The 17,994-nt window shown below is 45.8% G+C and overlaps 1 protein-coding gene across 1 annotated transcript in view; it reads left to right on the top strand.

Annotated features, from left to right (window-relative positions):
- Window positions 1-17,994, top strand: part of LOC141166321 (dual oxidase 1-like) — an 88,540-nt gene that overhangs the window by 7,340 nt on the left and 63,206 nt on the right. The window contains exon 5 of the mRNA XM_073652891.1: window positions 16,934-17,121. Within this exon, the coding sequence (XP_073508992.1) occupies window positions 16,934-17,121 (188 nt within the window). The remainder of the gene's footprint in view (window positions 1-16,933; window positions 17,122-17,994) is intronic.

Here is a 17,994-nt window from a genome sequence, read left to right as displayed (position 1 = left end):
ATAGCTGAGGCCTACAGTGGGTACGGAAAGTATTCAGACTCTTTTACATTTTTTACTCTTTGTTTCATTGCTGCCATTTGGTAAATTCTAAAAAGTTCATTTTTTTATCATTAATGTACACTCTGCACCCCATCTTGACGGAAATAAAGACAGAAATGTAGACATTTTTGCAAATTTATAAAAAAAAAAAACTGAAATATCACATGGTCATAAGTATTCAGACCCTTTGCTCAGACACTTATATTTAAGTCACATGCTGTCCATTTCCTTGTGATCCTCCTTGAGATGGTTCTACTCCTTCATTGGAGTCCAGCTGTGTTTAATTAAACTGATAGGACTTGATTTGGAAAGCACACACCTGTCTATATAAGACCTCACAGCTCACAGTGCATGTCAGACCAAATGAGAATCATGAGCTCAAAGGAACTGCCCAAGGAGCTCAGAGACAGAATTGTGGCAAGGCACAGATCTGGTCAAGGTTACAAAAGAATTTATGCATTACTCAAGGTTCCTAAGAGCACAGTGGCCTCCATAATCCTTAAATGGAAGAAGTTTGGGACCACCAGAAGTCTTTCTAGACCTGGGCGTCCAGCCAAACTGTGCAATCGTGGGAGAAGAGACTTGGTCAGAGAGGTAAAGAAGAACCCCAAGATCACTGTGGCTGAGCTCCAGAGATGCAGTAGGGAGATGGGAGAAAGTTCCACAAAGTCAACTATCATTCAGCTATCCACCAGTTGGGCCTTTATGGCAGAGTAGCCCGACGGAAGCCTCTCCTCAGTGCAAGACATATGAAAGTCCGCATAGATTTTGCTCAGAAACACATGAAGGACTCCCAGACTATGAGAAATAAGATTCTCTGGTCTGATGAGAAGAAGATAGAACTTTTTGGTGATAATTCTAAGCGGTATGTGTGGAGAAAACCAGCCACTGCTCATCATTTGACCAATACAATCCCAACAGTGAAACATGGTGGTGGCAGCATCATGCTATGGGGGTGTTTTTCAGCTGCAGGGACAGGCCGACTGGTTGCAATTGAAGAAAACATGAATGCGGCCAAGTACACAGATATCCTGGATGAAAACCTCTTCCAGAGTGCTCTGGACCTCAGACTTGGCCAAAGGTTCACCTTCCAACAAGACAATGACCCTAAGCACACAGCTTAAATAACAAAAGAGTGGCTTCATAACAACTCTGTGACCATTCTTGACTGGCCCAGCCAGAGCCCTGACCTAAATCCAATTGAGCATCTCTGGAGAGACCTGAAAATGGCTGTCCACGAACATTCACCATCCAACTTGACGGAACTGGAGAGGATCTGCAAGGAAGAATGGCAGAGGATCCCAAAATCCAGGTATGAAAAACTTGTTGTATCATTCCCAAGAAGACTCATGGCTGTACTAGCTCAAAAGGGTGCTTCTACTCAATACTGAGCAAAGGGTCTGAAAACTTATGACCATATGATATTTCAGTTTTTCTTTTTTAATAAATTTGCAAAAATTTCTACATTTCTGTTTTTTTTCAGTCAAGATGGGGTGCAGAGTGTACTTTAATGAGAAAAAAAATGAACTTTTTAGAATTTACCAAATGGCTGCAATGAAAAAAAGAGTGAAAAATGTAAAGGGGTCTGAATTCTTTCCGTACCCACTTTATATTTATATATGTGGAGAAATTGATGGACGAGTGGATGAGGATCAATGAATTACAGAAGGTGGAGGTAGTGAGGGAATTGGGACATGGAAGACAAAATGCAGATGGGGCTCTATTAGAGGAATGGGGTACATAAGGTGGAAGAGGTAATGTATAGGCAGGGGTCAGACATAATATAAGGTAGCAGGGGCTCTGTGGGGGAAGGAAGTATCAAGACTCGGTTAGGAGAAAACAGCAGAAGTAGGTGGCAGGGGCTCTGTTATATTGACAAGCAACATGCAATAATTATATAGTTAACTTATTGATGGTGAACAGTAGAAACATAGATATAACAAAATAACATCCAATATTTAAGCGCAATGTGGTACATTTCTCTCCTAGGAGGAAAATAGGCTATGCGGAAGGTGTGTGGGGAAATAGTGGTGATAAACAAGTTTGATAGATCACCTAAGTTGACATTTTCATTGTAGTTATGCTCCCTTTATGTAGGCACTTTCCCTGATTAGCAGTCTTGTAGAACATAAAGAGGGTAAGGGAGAAACAAGGTGTGAACAGAGACACATAACAGCCAGTGTGGATGTATACTAGGTGCAGGGGGCACATAAAGGAATAGTCATCACTAGTGTTGAGCCACCCCCGTAGTGTTCGAGTTCGGTTCGGTTCGTCGAACACCCGTGTGTTCGCCGAACTGTTCATCGAACTGTTCGTCGAACACCTTCGAACACCGTTAAAACCAATGGCAGGCAAACAAAAACACATAGAAACACATAGAAAACACCTTCAAAGGTGTCCAAAAGCTGACAAACTGCTCAGAAGACATAACTAACACATGGAAAAGTGACAAGTACATATAGTCATGCGAAAAGAAAAGAGGTGGAGGAGTAAAAGGAGGGGGAGACACAGATATAGGCATGTCATGCCCTTCTAAAATCCAAAAAGTGAGAAGCCGACACGGCCAGTCCGTTCCTGCCCGTGCCACCTCCGTGTCGCCGGGTTTGTGCCAGAGCCGCGGTGGACCCTGACGGCCAGCCCCCCTCTCCTAATACTGGTGCCAGTCCGCTGGTGGGTCGAGCCCCCCGCGGTGGGGGGGGGGAGTAACATCTGCAGAAGAAAGACCATCTTCCAGCCAAACTAACATGTCGACTTCTTTTCGTGGACAATGTGATACGATCCCTTTGTTACGGACACGCCCATCGCTACAAATTCCAGATGAGGCACAAAAACAGCAGGTGCTTCAGCGGATATCAAGTGCTCCTTCAAGTGGGCTCTCCTCCACCTCAACTTCAACATCACAAATACTCCAGTCCTCAGAGGTGTCACCCCAATCGCACTTGCTTCCTCACAGCTCCTAAGTCTCCAGCTGCCCGTCTGAGTATGGGGTAACACAGATGGTTGAGTCTGCACAGCTGTTTACTCATACTATAGCCTGGGAAACGGAGGTCTGCTCCAGAGCTTCTGTTAATCCAGACGAGGAAATGATCTGCACTGATGCCCAGAATCTTTATAAGTCGGATCCAGGACCAGATGAAGAAGGTTCTGAGCATAATGTAGACCCTCGTTCCCAAACTGTAACTCCTGTTGGTGGAGACAATGATGAAGACGATGATGAGACTCAAATACCTGATTGGAGCGACAACTTGACTTTTCGGTCAGGGCAGGAAGAGGTTGGCTTTGAGGACGACGGGTGTGATAACACACAGGGTGATGATGACAAGGTTGGAGATCCCACTTACTGTCAACCCACAGTCAGCCAGTCGATGAGGTCACCCGGGCCTTTGCCTGGCCTTTGGGATGTCGCGGTGGTCGGCTCCCTGGCCCGTACCCTGGGGTCACTCTTTAAAAGGGTGGATAATTGTTAATTTTATAAGAGTTTGTGACACCACCTGTGGTATCTGGTGAGAAGCACCAGCGCTGCAGCAGTCCACTGAGGCCCGTGATAAGGCAGCTCGATGGTATAGCTCCCCACAGGTGGAGCTAGGTCTCAGGGCAGCGTATGCAGGGGGAATGCAGGACAGGCGAGACCCAGCTGGGTCAGAGCAAGAACGGAAACGGACATGGTAGTCACTTCAGTACCTTTTACTGGAGGAAATTCAGGCACATCCTGGAGCACTGTAGGGTGAAGGGTGCATATCAGGATCCTCCCCAATGAGCGGGTGTAGGGCCTCCTGTTTCTTGCCTCTGCGCAGTAAGTTTCTGACCTGCCTGGAGCTAGGCCTAACTTTGTCTCTGTCATGCGCTGGCTGACCTTGTGGTAGGGCCTTCTCTTGAAGTTCACGCTCCCAGTATGCGGGGCCTAAGCGTCTCCTGGCTCTGTTACGTATCAGCACCTTAGCGATCCTGGGACTTGTAGTTCTCCAGGGATTCCGGTTATGCCTTACTGGGTCATAGAGATCCCGGTAAGCTCGGATCCGGTGTCCGGTAAATGCTTCGGGGTGAGCTGGTTAAGCTCCTCTGCCCCTTATGTAATAACTTGCCACTCGCCTTCGGCCTACTCGGGCCCTCAATAGGCTATACACACTAACGGCAGCTTGCCGCGCTTCACCGATCTTATAACGCTGGCACACCTTAAGCTCTATCTGGGCTCCCTGAATCTAGCTAGCAGGAGCCTCGTGCTCCACTGCTGAACTATTAACTGAGTTCTCTAGACTAGACTGAGCTCCACTGCAGACTGACCTCTCTTAGGCTTCTCTACTGCAGGAACTCTTCAGAGGAACTGAACTGCCTAGCTCCACCTTCCCTATTTATATCCCTAACGGGCTCCCTCTGCTGGTCTGAGGTGGAAGATGGAGATGTGTGAATGTTTATGGGGGCCTCTTGTGGAGGATTCCATCAATACACTCTTCTAGGATCTGTGATACCAAGCGCAGCGGGGTGTCACAGATGCTACTGACGACGAGGTTAGGTTGCGCCTTCCTGGACAGAGACGGAGCACTGGAAGCACGTCAACAACTGCATCCTCAACCACAACTCCGCCTCTGACCACAAGTCGTAGTGGCTCTTCAGGTCGCATGGGCTCTAAGCCTTGCATAGCCTGGGCATTTATTCAGATCGATAAGGATGACCCAACTCGTGTTATCTGTAATATTTGTCACCAAAAGCTAAGTAGAGGCCAAAAAATCCATAGTTTGAGTACTTCATGCATGTACCGTCACATGGATATGAAGCATAAGTTGCAGTGGGAAGCTCACTGTGCTACAATGCGGCCTAGCAGGCTGGGCCAACCACCGTCTGCCCCATCTTGTGCATCCGCGGCCTCTTCATCCTCTGTGACTGGGGGGACAGCAGTCACACATGTTTTTGGACGCAGACCTGCCACCTCTTTACCTGCAACAGCCAGTGTGATTGGCAGGTCGTCAGTTCATTGGGAAGTGGAAACACCTGCTGGTGTTGAGAGCTCTCTGACATCGAGAGCACCACCTTTGGATCAAGGCAACCTAACATGTCCGCCTGCATCTTCCTCACAGACCGGCAGTTTGCCAGGGACACCCTACTCAACCCCGTCAAAGCACAACAGCCAGCCCTCGTTCCCTCAGATGTGGACAAGTAAAAGACCATTTCCTCCTAGCCATGAGAAAGCTAAGAGGTTGAATTTCACCATCTGCAAGCTGTTGGCTACAGAAATGCTGCCTTTCCACCTGGAGGACACAGTGGATTTTTGAGACCTTATGTCCGTCGCAGTGCCCCAGTACCAGATGCCCAGTCGGCACTACTTCTCAAAGAAAGGTGTGCCTGCGCTCCACCAGCATGTCGCACACAACATCACCGCTTCTTTGAGAAACTCTGTGTGTGACAGGGTGCATTTCACCACAGACACTTGGACGAGTAGGCATGGACAGGGGCGTTACATGTCGCTGACAGGGCACTGGGTAACTCTGGTGACAGCAGGACAAGAGGCTGCTGTCCAAGTCTTGCCGTCCCCGCGAGTTGTACGTCAATCCTCTTTATCTAGAAGTTCCTCCACTGCTTCTGCCTCCTCAACCTCCTCTCGGTCCTCCACCTGCACCCAACCCACCTGGAATTGACGATGCCAACGACACGTAAGACACAGCAAGGGGACTCCAAAAAGAGTTTCCATTTTTTCCCAAAATTGTGGCACAGACACCACTTAACCCTAGAACGCATACCTGGGGCCTCGCAGTCCCGCCCTGTTAATTGTTTTCTATTTTCTGCAAGATTACTTTAGTTAGAATTTTGAAACTCTAGGTATTCTTCATGTATATAGTTGTTTGTCATTTGAGTTTGAGTTATTCAATGTTATTTGCACACGGGCCTAAAAGGCCCCAGGTATATGAAAGTGTAGATTTTTATGGTCATGCGTTCTAGCAGCTAGAAGGCCAAATATTTTTTCAGAGGTAGATGCAGAAAAAAATTATATTCAGTTTGCAACCTTATGGAGGTCAGTATAGATGGACTAATAGAACAAGTCCCACACACAGCTAGAAGGCCAAATATTTTTTCAGAGGTAGATGCAGAAAAAAATTATATTCAGTTTGCAACCTTATGGAGGTCAGTATAGATGGACTAATAGAACAAGTCCCACACACAGCTAGAAGCCCAAATATTTTTTCAGAGGTAGATGCAGAAAAAAATTATATTCAGTTTGCAACCTTATGGAGGTCAGTATAGATGGACTAATAGAACAAGTCCCACACACAGCTAGAAGGCCAAATATTTTTTCAGAGGTAGATGCAGAAAAAAAATATATTCAGTTTGCAACCTTATGGAGGTCAGTATAGATGGACTAATAGAACAAGTCCCACACACAGGTAGAAGGCCAAATATTTTTTCAGAGGTAGATGCAGACAAAAAATTATTTTGAATTTGCAACCTGATGGAGGTCAGTATAGATGACTAATAGAACAAGTCCCACACACAGCTAGAAGGCCAAATATTTTTTCAGAGGTAGATGCAGAAAAAAATTATATTCAGTTTGCAACCTTATGGAGGTCAGTATAGATGGACTAATAGAACAAGTCCCACACACAGCTAGAAGGCCAAATATTTTTTCAGAGGTAGATGCAGAAAAAAATTATATTCAGTTTGCAACCTTATGGAGGTCAGTATAGATGGACTAATAGAACAAGTCCCACACACAGCTAGAAGCCCAAATATTTTTTCAGAGGTAGATGCAGAAAAAAATTATATTCAGTTTGCAACCTTATGGAGGTCAGTATAGATGGACTAATAGAACAAGTCCCACACACAGCTAGAAGCCCAATATTTTTTCAGAGGTAGATGCAGAAAAAAATATATTCAGTTTGCAACCTGATGGAGGTCTGTATAGATGGACTAATACAACAAGTCCCACACACAGCTAGAAGCCCAATATTTTTTCAGAGGTAGATGCAGAAAAAATATATTCAGTTTGCAACCTGATGGAGGTCAGTATAGATGGACTAATACAACAAGTCCCACACACAGCTAGAAGCCCAATATTTTTTCAGAGCTAGATGCAGAAAAAAATTATATTCAATTTGCAACCTGATGGAGGTCAGTATAGATGGACTAATAGAATGATGCTATGCCCAAAAGATTTTACTTCACTAGGTGCAGTAAAAAAATTGGTATTCTATACACAGGTGGTATATCTTGCAACACAGATAGGCTACTCCACTGACTAACACACTCTGCAATAGGCCAAAAAGGATTAGCTTTGCTAGATTCAGCCAAATGCTGTGAAAAAAACTTGTACAGCACTGGCACAGACCTGCCTGGCAAAAACTGATAGGAACTGATGTAACCTAGTCCTGAAAAGGACTCCAATTACAATTAGTCTTTACTCCCACAATCTATCTATTTAAGAGCACAGACCTGCCTGATAAAAGTCGTAGGAAATGCTGTAACCTAGTCCTTAAAAGGACTGCAATCACAACTATTCCCTACTCCCAAGCTATCTGTAGATTTGTGCGAAAATTGGCTTGAAATTAACAAGGTATAGCGCACACAGCAACAGCGGTGCCGTCTAACACGCAGCTGCAGCAGTGAGAAAATGGTGGCGACGGGGAAAATGGCTTGGTCTTATAGGGCAAGGACATGTGACATACACTGCCAATGACACATGCCCTTGCTTGTGTGAAAAAAAGCACTTCGCTCCGTGTGTGCGCTGCTGATAGGCTGACAGATTGCACCTCCCCACTGCAAATGCGGGAAAGAGAAAAAAAAATGGAGATCTTCATTGTTCCTGCAGAGATCCATCCCCTGCCCCTCCCCCCACCCCGCTGTACACTCAAACTGCGTATTAACATTAATTTTCATCATTACTGAGAAAAAATCCAGTTATGATTTTGGTGCACGAACAGTTATCAAACATAACCTCGAACAGCCGAATTTTTCTCAAATTGTTCGTGTTCGCCGAACGGCTCGAACACCGCCCAAAACAGCTCGAATTTGAGATTGGCGAACAGTTCGAGTAGAACAACGCTCATCTCTAGTCATCACCAACCACTCCTAGCTCAGGGGCCCACCAGAGAACTCTCTTGTAGATTAGTCCTATCTTGAGTTGTGTATAGCAATCAGTTTCTTTAATGTTCAAGAAGCAATCAAAATAGTTTACATGAAAAGTTTCCAGTTTACTTTCTGTACCAAACGTTCCTCAGAATAACTTTTAAACACGTATCAACATTAATTTTATAATTCATAAAATATAAAAATTACAATTACTAAGTATTTATTATATATTATATTATAGTCATATTGCAAGGCTAGTTAAAGGGTCAATATTGACTTGCAGGTTTGCTACTTCCAGTAGGTGGAACTAGAGCTCAAGTCCTCTTCCTCTTAGAAGAGACAATTTGCATATTTAATTTACCAGAGGAGCATTGCATGGTGTATAAGTCTCCTCACTCAGACTTGGCTTGTAACTAGTGTTGAGCCACCCCCGTAGTGTTCGAGTTCGGTTCGGTTCGTCGAACACCCGTGTGTTCGCCGAACTGTTCGTCGAACTGTTCGTCGAACACCTTCGAACACCGTTAAAACCAATGGCAGGCAAACAAAAACACATAGAAACACATAGAAAACACCTTCAAAGGTGTCCAAAAGCTGACAAACTGCTCAGAAGACACAACTAACACATGGAAAAGTGACAAGTACATATAGTCATGCGAAAAGAAAAGAGGTGGAGGAGTAAAAGGAGGGGGAGACACAGATATAGGCATGTCATGCCCTTCTAAAATCCAAAAAGTGAGAAGCCGAGACGGCCAGTCCGCTCCTGCCCGTGCCACCTCCGTGTCGCCGGGTTTGTGCCAGAGCCGCGGTGAACCCTGACGGCCAGCCCCCCTCTCCCAATACTGGTGCCTGTCCGCTGGTGGGTCGAGAGAGCCCCCCTGTGGTGGAGGCAGCTCTAAGCTTTTTAATTTAAATTGTCCCTCTAATTTGAATGAATACACTTTAAATCCATTTACAAGGATCTATTGGAGGGCAAGTCTCATGCCAGCAGCCGCGTAATTCCAGCTCCAGTAGCGTCCACTAAAGCTGCTGCAGTTAAAAAGCTTTTAAAAGGATCGAGCTCGGCTGTCCACCGCAAGGCATCCTAGTGCCAGTCCCAGTCCCTATGCCTTGGGGTGCCTCCTGATGCTCTTCACTAAGTATCCCGTGGTCCCGAAGCATTTCCTTTGAAAAAATTAAGTGTCCAAACTACAGGTGGTGTAGCTTGCTTAACAGCCGGGATAATCCGCTGACTAGCAGACACTGCTACTAGGCACAAAGTACTTCCTGGGCTAGATGCAGTTAAAAATTTGTAAGTAGATACTCTCGTTGGATGCTGAGAAAGCATTCCATAGAGTCTCCTGGCACGCCATATATGATTCTCTTAAAAAGCTTGGGGTAGGGGTCTAGGGGACCCTTTTATAGCCAAAATCACGGCCCTGTATCACAATACGTCACCTAGGCTGAAGATAAATGGAACTGTAGCACCGAGGGCTCGGTTGCTACAGACGTATTGCACCTCACCCAGAGGTGTGATATCTCACTCTCAGATAAGGATGGAGTGTGGATCAGGACCCGACACCTGCATGCATTACACCACATTGCCGTGGGGCAGGGCGACCAATATGCCCCTGAGATGGGCACGACAGTCCCTGTCCCTGGCTGGAGTGGGGGGAGGGAACACTGAGGAAGGGGAACCCTGCAGTGCAGGAGCAGGGAGGAAGCAGTTCCTGGGTGCATTGAGAAGGGAGTATAAAAGGTGGGCACCATCTTAGTTCAGTGCAGAGAAGTCTGAGCAGAAGTGGCAGGGAGCAGGGGCTCTGCATGAGCTCTGCTCCGGAGGCGGGCCTAGTAACAGAGGCCCAGGCCTGCAAGAGGGAGAAGGAAGGAAGAGGAGCGGAGAAGGCTCCAGGAACGAGGAATGAAGGGATCCCAGGGGTGCGGACGGGCGAGTCGCCACCGCACGCCCGAATCCACCTGCGTGGAGGGGTCAGGCCAAAGGGGGAGACCGGTCCCCGAACTAGTGGAGGCAGGAAACGACCCTCAGCTAGAAACCGGAGGCTCTGACATTTTATGTGGCGCAGCCCCTTGCTCCACCCGCTAGGAAGGCACCACATAGGGTCAGGGAAACTGGCGCCAAGTTTACCAAGAGGAGGCCCGAGGCAGCCGGACAGAAGTGTTGGTAAGAAAGGCCAGACAAAGGACACACAAAGGGGGTCCTGTGAAGCGCTCCAAAGTTATCTGGGAGTTGTCTGAGCCCCTCACCTGGTGAGCACAGTACGACGTGGGCAGCCGTTACCTGCAGACGTGGTCTGGATAATAAGAACTGTGAGTAAAGGCCCTGAACTGCATCACTGACTCCGTGTCGTTACTGCTGCTGCCCTGCACCATCACCCCCATCCTCCGCATACACTGCCCTGAGGCTATACTCCTCCCGTGGGGAGTTATGCTACGCTCTGCTGCACCCACAACACCAGCCTTAGCGGTCTGCCCTGTAGCGGCGGTTCACTCTGACCGCAATCCACGGGTGGCGTAGTCGGACATTTAAACATCAAAACCACATAAATAGTTCCGCCACTGGTTTGACCGCCCTGAGCCACGGAACCGGATCGCCGCCACGAAGACTACAACCACCAGCATCCACCAAAAAGGGTCCGGCTCCGGGTGTCCCAAGGCCCAGGGGGTGCGTCAGAACATTTTCATCACCTTTCACAATCACCAATGGGACAAGGCAGGGATGTCCTCTGTCCCCTCTCTTATACATCCTAGTGACGGAGCACCTGCTCTCATCAATTCGCCATAACCCCAATATTAGGTGGATTGAGGTGGGAGGCACCGAGTACAAGTGCTCTCTATTTGCTGATGATGTCCTAGTATATATCACTCAATCACATATATCCATCCCTGCTGTTATGGCTGAAATAGATCACTTTGTTACATGGTAAAATTTTAAAATCAATGCAGCGAAGTCTGAGGCCCTCGATGTCTCCCTCCCTAAATCCATATAGGATTCCATCCAGTCCAACTTTCCCTTTGCCTGGCCCTCACAGGGTATCAAATACTTAGGAATTCCTATTCATAGAGACCTCTCCCATCTATGTTATCTTAATTTTGGGCCCTTTATTGAACAATTCCATACAGACCACGGTTGGCAAGTTGGAACTGTGAGATTCACTACGTGCACCACTGGTATTTTGTGGAAAAGCACATGTAAGATTCTGCAACAGTCTCTGCTGATACTCCTGCATGCGTGCATCCCTTTTTATGGCAGGAATAATTTCTGCAAATTTACTTTTGTACCGGGGATCTAACAGTGTGGCAACCCAGTAGTCAGGATTATTTCTAATTCTCACAATTCGAGGGTCATGTTGCAGGTAGTGCAGCAAGAAGGCACTCATGTGTGTTGCGCATCCAGGAGCACCAAGTCCCTGTTGTGTTGGTGGCGAGGTAACAATCATGCTTCCTTCCTCTGTCCTCTCCCCCCAACCTCGCACAACAGAAATGTGATCAAGGTCTCCCTCATCTGATGAGTCTTCCATCAGTTCGTCCTCCACTTCTTCCTGGGCTCCTGCACCTTCCTCACTAGTTTGGCTGCTACCATGCGCCCTGGTAAAATCATCTCCCCCACCCTCACATGCCTGCCGCCCTGGTGCTGCCGACCGTCTGGACCTTGCAGATGTTAGCCCTTCCGCATACAACTCCTCCTCCTCTACTTCCTCCACCTCCTCTTGTGCCACCACCTGACTCCGAATTCTGTTTAACATGTGCTCCAGCATGTAAATCACCGGAATAGTCATGCTGATAATGGCATCGTCAGCACTAAACATCTTCGTCGCCATTTCAAAACTGTGCAGAAGGGTGCATAGGTCCCTGATCTGAGACCACTCCTCCAGCGTGATTTGCCCCACCTCTGAATCTCGTTGGCCCAGGCTATACATCAGAACGTATTGCACCAGGGCTTGTCGGTGCTGCCACAGTCGCTGCAACATGTGCAGAGTTGAATTCCAACGGGTAGGCACATCGCATTTTAGCCGGTGAAGTGGCAGGCCCAACGACTTCTGTAGAGATGTAAGTCGCTGAGCTGCGGGATGCGAACGGCGGAAGTGAGCACACAGTGACCGTGCCCTCTCCAGAAGGCCATCTAGTCTGGGATAGTGGGCTAAAAATTGCTGGACAACCAGGTTCAACACGTGAGCCATACAAGGCACGTGTGTGACATTGCCCCGGCGAAGGGCCGCACCCAGGTTTGCAGCATTGTCGCACACGGCCTTCCCTGGTTTCAGGTCCAGTGGAGACAACCATTCATGAAATTGGTTCTCCAGAGCTGACCACAACTCCTCAGCTGTGTGACTCACATTTCCCAGACATTTCAATGTAAAAACCGCCTGATGACGTTGAGCCCTACTGCCAGCATAGTAAGGAGGTGTGCAGGATCCCTTCTGCGCAGTTAGAAAGCTTGTGGCATGACCAGACAGGCTTTGGGTGCAGGTGGAAGACCGAGAGGAGGTTGAGGAGGCAGAAGCAGTGGAGGAAAAATGACATAAAGAGGATTGACGCACAACTCGTGGGGACGGCAAGACTTGGACAGCAGCCCCTTGTCCTGCTGTCACCATAGTTACCCAGTGCCCAGTCAGCGACATGTAACGCCCCTGTCCATGCCTACTCGTCCAAGTGTCTGTGGTGAAATGCACCCTGTCACACACAGAGTTTCTCAAAGAAGCGGTGATGTTGTGTGCGACATGCTGGTGGAGCGCAGGCACACCTTTCTTTGAGAAGTAGTGCCGACTGGGCATATGGTACTGGGGCACTGCGACAGACATAAGGTCTCGAAAATCCTCTGTGTCCACCAGGCGGAAAGGCAGCATTTCTGTAGCCAAGAGCTTGCAGATGGTGAAATTCAACCTCTTAGCTTTCTCATGGCTAGGAGGAAATGGTCTTTTACTTGTCCACATCTGAGGGACCGAGGGCTGGCTATTGTGCTTAGACGGGGTTGATAAGGGTGTCCCCGGCAAACTGCCGGTCTGTGAGGAAGATGCAGGCGGACATGTTAGGTTGCCTTGATCCAAAGGTGGTGCTATCGATGTCGGACAGCGCTCAAGACCAGCTGGTGTTACCACCTCCAAAGAAAATGATGACCTGCCAATCACGCTGGCTGTTGCGGGTAAAGAGGTGGCAGGTCTGCGCCCCAAAACAGGTGTGACTGCTGTCCCCCCAGTCACAGAGGATGAAGAGGCCGCGGATGCACAAGATATGGCAGACGGTGGTTGGCCCGGCCGGCTAGACCGCATTGTAGCACACTGAGCTTCCCACTGCAACTTATGCTTCATGTCCATGTGCCGGTTCATGCATGAAGTACTCAAACTATGTATTTTTTGGCCTCTACTTAGCTTTTGCTGACAAATGTTACAGATAACACGAGTTGGGTCATCTTTATCGATCTGAAAAAATGCCCAGGCTATGCAAGGCTTAGCACCCATGCGACCTGAAGAGCCACCACGACTTGTGGTGAGAGGCAGAGTTGTGTTTGAGGATGCAGTTGTTGACGTGCTTCCAGTACTACGTCTCTGTCCAGGAAGGCGCAACCTGACCTCGTCGTCACTAGCATCTTCCTCCACCTCCTCTGCTGACCTCATCTCTTGGCTGACTGTGGGTTGACAGTAAGTGGGATCTCTGACCTCATCATCATCACCCTGTGCGTTATCACACCCGTCGTCCTCAGAGCCAACCTGTTCCTGCCCTGACAAAAAACTAAAGTTGTCGCTCCAATCAGGTATTTGAGTCTTATCATCGTCTTCCTCATTGTCTCCACCAACAGGAGTTACAGTTTGGGAATGAGGGTCTACATTATGGTCAGAACCTTCTGCGTCTGGTCCTGGATCCGACTCATAAAGATTCTGGGCATCAGTGCAGATCATTTCCTCGTCTGGATTCACAGAAGCGCTGGAGTCGACCTCTGATTCCCAGGCTATAGTATGAGTAAACAGCTCTGCAGACTCAACCATCTGTTCTACCTCATACTCAGACGGGCAGCTGGAGATTTGGGAGCTGTGAGGAAGCAAGTGCGATTTGGGTGACACCTTTGAGGACTGGAGTATTTGTGATGTTGAAGTTGATGTGGAGGAGAGCCCACTTAAAGGAGCATTTGATATCCGTTGAAGCACCTGCTGTTTTTGTGCCTCATCTGGAATTTGTAGCGATTGGCGTGGCCGTAAGAAAGGGATCTTATCACATTGTCCGCTAAAAGAAGTAGACATTTTAGTTTGGCTGGAAGATGGTCTTTCTTCTGCACCTACCCCACGGACACAACCTTTTTTCCCCTTCCCAACACGCCTATTCCCCTTTCCACCAGCAGCAGGCCTTTTTCCACTCATTTTGGTGGTTAACTAATTCACAACTCTGGAGTTGTTTGCACAAAAAAACAATGGATGGTAACCGAGCAGAGCTGAGTGGCCAAACTGTGGTATTAGGCCAAAACTATTGGCTGGGTTAGATGCAGAAAAAAATTATTTTTAATTTGCAACCTGATGGAGGTCAGTATAGATGGACTAATAGACCAAGTCCCACACACCGCTAGAAGCCCAAATATTTTTTCAGAGCTAGATGCAGAAAAAAATTATTTTTAATTTGCAACCTGATGGAGGTCAGTATAGATGGACTAATAGACCAAGTCCCACACACCGCTAGAAGCCCAAATATTTTTTCAGAGCTAGATGCAGAAAAAAATTATATTCAATTTGCAACCTGCTGGACGTCAGTATAGAAGGACTAATAGAACAAGTCCCACACACTGCTAGAAGCCCAAATATTTTTTCAGAGCTAAATGAAGAAAAAAATTATTTTTAATTTGCAACCTGATGGAGGTCAGTATAGATGGACTAATAGACCAAGTCCCACACACTGCTAGAAGCCCAAATATTTTTTCAGAGCTAGATGCAGAAAAAAATTATTTTTAATTTGCAACCTGATGGAGGTCAGTATAGATGGACTAATAGACCAAGTCCCACACACCGCTAGAAGCCCAAATATTTTTTCAGAGCTAGATGCAGAAAATTTTTTTATTCAATTTGCAACCTGATGGAGGTCAGTATAGATGGACTAATAGACCAAGTCCCACACACTGCTAGAAGCCCAAATATTTTTTCAGAGCTAGATGCAGAAAAAAATTATTTTTAATTTGCAACCTGATGGAGGTCAGTATAGATGGACTAATAGACCAAGTCCCACACACTGCTAGAAGCCCAAATATTTTTTCAGAGCTAGATGCAGAAAAAAATTATTTTTAATTTGCAACCTGATGGAGGTCAGTATAGATGGACTAATAGAACAAGTCCCACACGCTGCTAGAAGCCCAAATATTTTTTCAGAGATAAATGAAGAAAAAAATTATTTTTAATTTGCAACCTGATGGAGGTCAGTATAGATGGACTAATAGACCAAGTCCCACACACTGCTAGAAGCCCAAATATTTTTTCAGAGCTAGATGCAGAAAAAAATTATTTTTAATTTGCAACCTGATGGAGGTCAGTATAGATGGACTAATAGACCAAGTCCCACACACCGCTAGAAGCCCAAATATTTTTTCAGAGCTAGATGCAGAAAAAAATTATATTCAATTTGCAACGTGCTGGAGGTCAGTATAGAAGGACTAATAGAACAAGTCCCACACACTGCTAGAAGCCCAAATATTTTTTCAGAGCTAAATGAAGAAAAAAATTATTTTTAATTTGCAACCTGATGGAGGTCAGTATAGATGGACTAATAGACCAAGTCCCACACACTGCTAGAAGCCCAAATATTTTTTCAGAGCTAGATGCAGAAAAAAATTATATTCAGTTTGCAACCTGATGGAGGTCAGTATAGATGGACTAATAGAATGATGCTATGCCCAAAAGATTTTACTTCACTAGGTGCTGTAAAAAAATTGGTATTCTATACACAGGTGGTATATCTTGCAACACAGATAGGCTACTCCACTGACTAACACACTCTGCAATAGGCCAAAAAGGATTAGCTTTGCTAGATTCAGCCAAATGCTGTGAAAAAAACTTGCACAGCACTGGCACAGACCTGCCTGGCAAAAACTGATAGGAACTGATGTAACCTAGTCCTGAAAAGGACTCCAATTACAATTAGTCTTTACTCCCACAATCTATCTATTTAAGAGCACAGACCTGCCTGATAAAAGTCGTAGGAAATGCTGTAACCTAGTCCTTAAAAGGACTGCAATCACAACTATTCCCTACTCCCAAGCTATCTGTATATTTGTGCGAAAATTGGCTTGAAATTAACAAGGTATAGCGCACACAGCAACAGCGGTGCCGTCTAACACGCAGCTGCAGCAGTGAGAAAATGGTGGCGACGGGGAAAATGGCTTGGTCTTATAGGGCAAGGACATGTGACATACACTGCCAATCACACATGCCCTTGCTTGTGTGAAAAAAAGCACTTCGCTCCGTGTGTGCGCTGCTGATAGGCTGACAGATTGCACCTCCCCACTGCAAATGCGGGAAAGAGAAAAAAAAATGGAGATCTTCATTGTTCCTGCAGAGATCCATCCCCTGCCCCTCCCCCCGCCCCGCTGTACACTCAAACTGCGTATTAACATTAATTTTCATCATTACTGAGAAAAAATCCAGTTATGATTTTGGTGCACGAACAGTTATCGAACATAACCTCGAACAGCCGAATTTTTCTCAAATTGTTCGTGTTCGCCGACCGGCTCGAACACCGCCCAAAACAGCTCGAATTTGAGATTGGCGAACAGTTCGAGTAGAACAACGCTCATCTCTACTTGTAACTCTCCACATGAAGAAACCTTACATCTTAGATCTAAGTATTTATTGGGACTTGTGTTCTTTTCCAGGTTGCCATGTCCTTTCAGAAATAGTGTCTACAGAAATGCCGGCATGTCCTGCTGAATTTCTAAACATCAATATTCCTGTGAAAGACCCAGTATTTGATCCTGAGGGAAAAGGTAATGTGGTTTTGCCGTTCCAAAGAATGAAATGGTCTCAAGATACAGGAAAAAGTCCTAACAGCCCAAGAGAGCAGGTAATATGGTCTAAACAAAGTTCAGAATGCGATGAGTTATGTCATAGATACACCAATAAAGTCCCGTTTTATCTTTTACAGCTTTGGTAGGATGTGGATTGTTTCGCTTCTAGCCAGCAAAGGTTGTTTGGCTTCCAAAGAATATATGATGTAAAAATATCCCATCTATACAGTAAATAAGTGGCAAAGCTTTTTTTTACTGATAGATCGAGTTATTTCTACAGCGCTCAGATGAAAGCAAAGAATATGAACTTTGACCAGTTTATAGTTTTTAACGAGGACCTGTCACCTAGTCCAAGGTAGCCAGTTTTTGTTTTTATTTTATTCCTGCTACTTCCCAGGTTATTCAATTTTTTTATAAATCTGCCATACAGTTCTAATATGTTAATTTTTAAGGTCTTCTTTACCAATACGGTGTTTCTCACACAGTAATTTTGCAAAGCAGCCTCTCAGAGACTACTGTAAAGACTATAAAATGTAGTACAAAATAAAACATATCTCTGGAATTGTATGGTTGAATAAAAAAGAAAGAATATGCAAGAGGAACAAGAATAAATTAGTAGCAAAAATTTTTCTTGATGGACCAAGTGATAGATTCTCCTTAAGCTGTGATTTACTATCATTTACAGTAGATGTAGAAGAGCTTATATTTTTGAAAGATGATTTGCATTTTAATGATACCATTTTGTGAACATAAAATATAGAAAAATACATTATTTTTCTGGGAGGGTAAGAAAAAAATTAACCTATGGGAAAATACATTATTTTTCTGGGAGGATAAGAAAAAACTGAAACTATGGCACTGTTGTTTGTGATTTTTTTTCATGCCTTATATTTTATGGTATAAATTAGAGATGATTGAATCTTCACTAT

The sequence above is a fragment of the Phyllobates terribilis genome, unplaced genomic scaffold (assembly GCF_046119375.1).
Source record: "Phyllobates terribilis strain yellow unplaced genomic scaffold, ASM4611937v1 Scaffold_11__3_contigs__length_659146591, whole genome shotgun sequence".
Taxonomy (NCBI): Eukaryota; Metazoa; Chordata; class Amphibia; order Anura; family Dendrobatidae; genus Phyllobates; species Phyllobates terribilis.
This window is presented reverse-complemented; position numbering and strand designations above follow the sequence as displayed.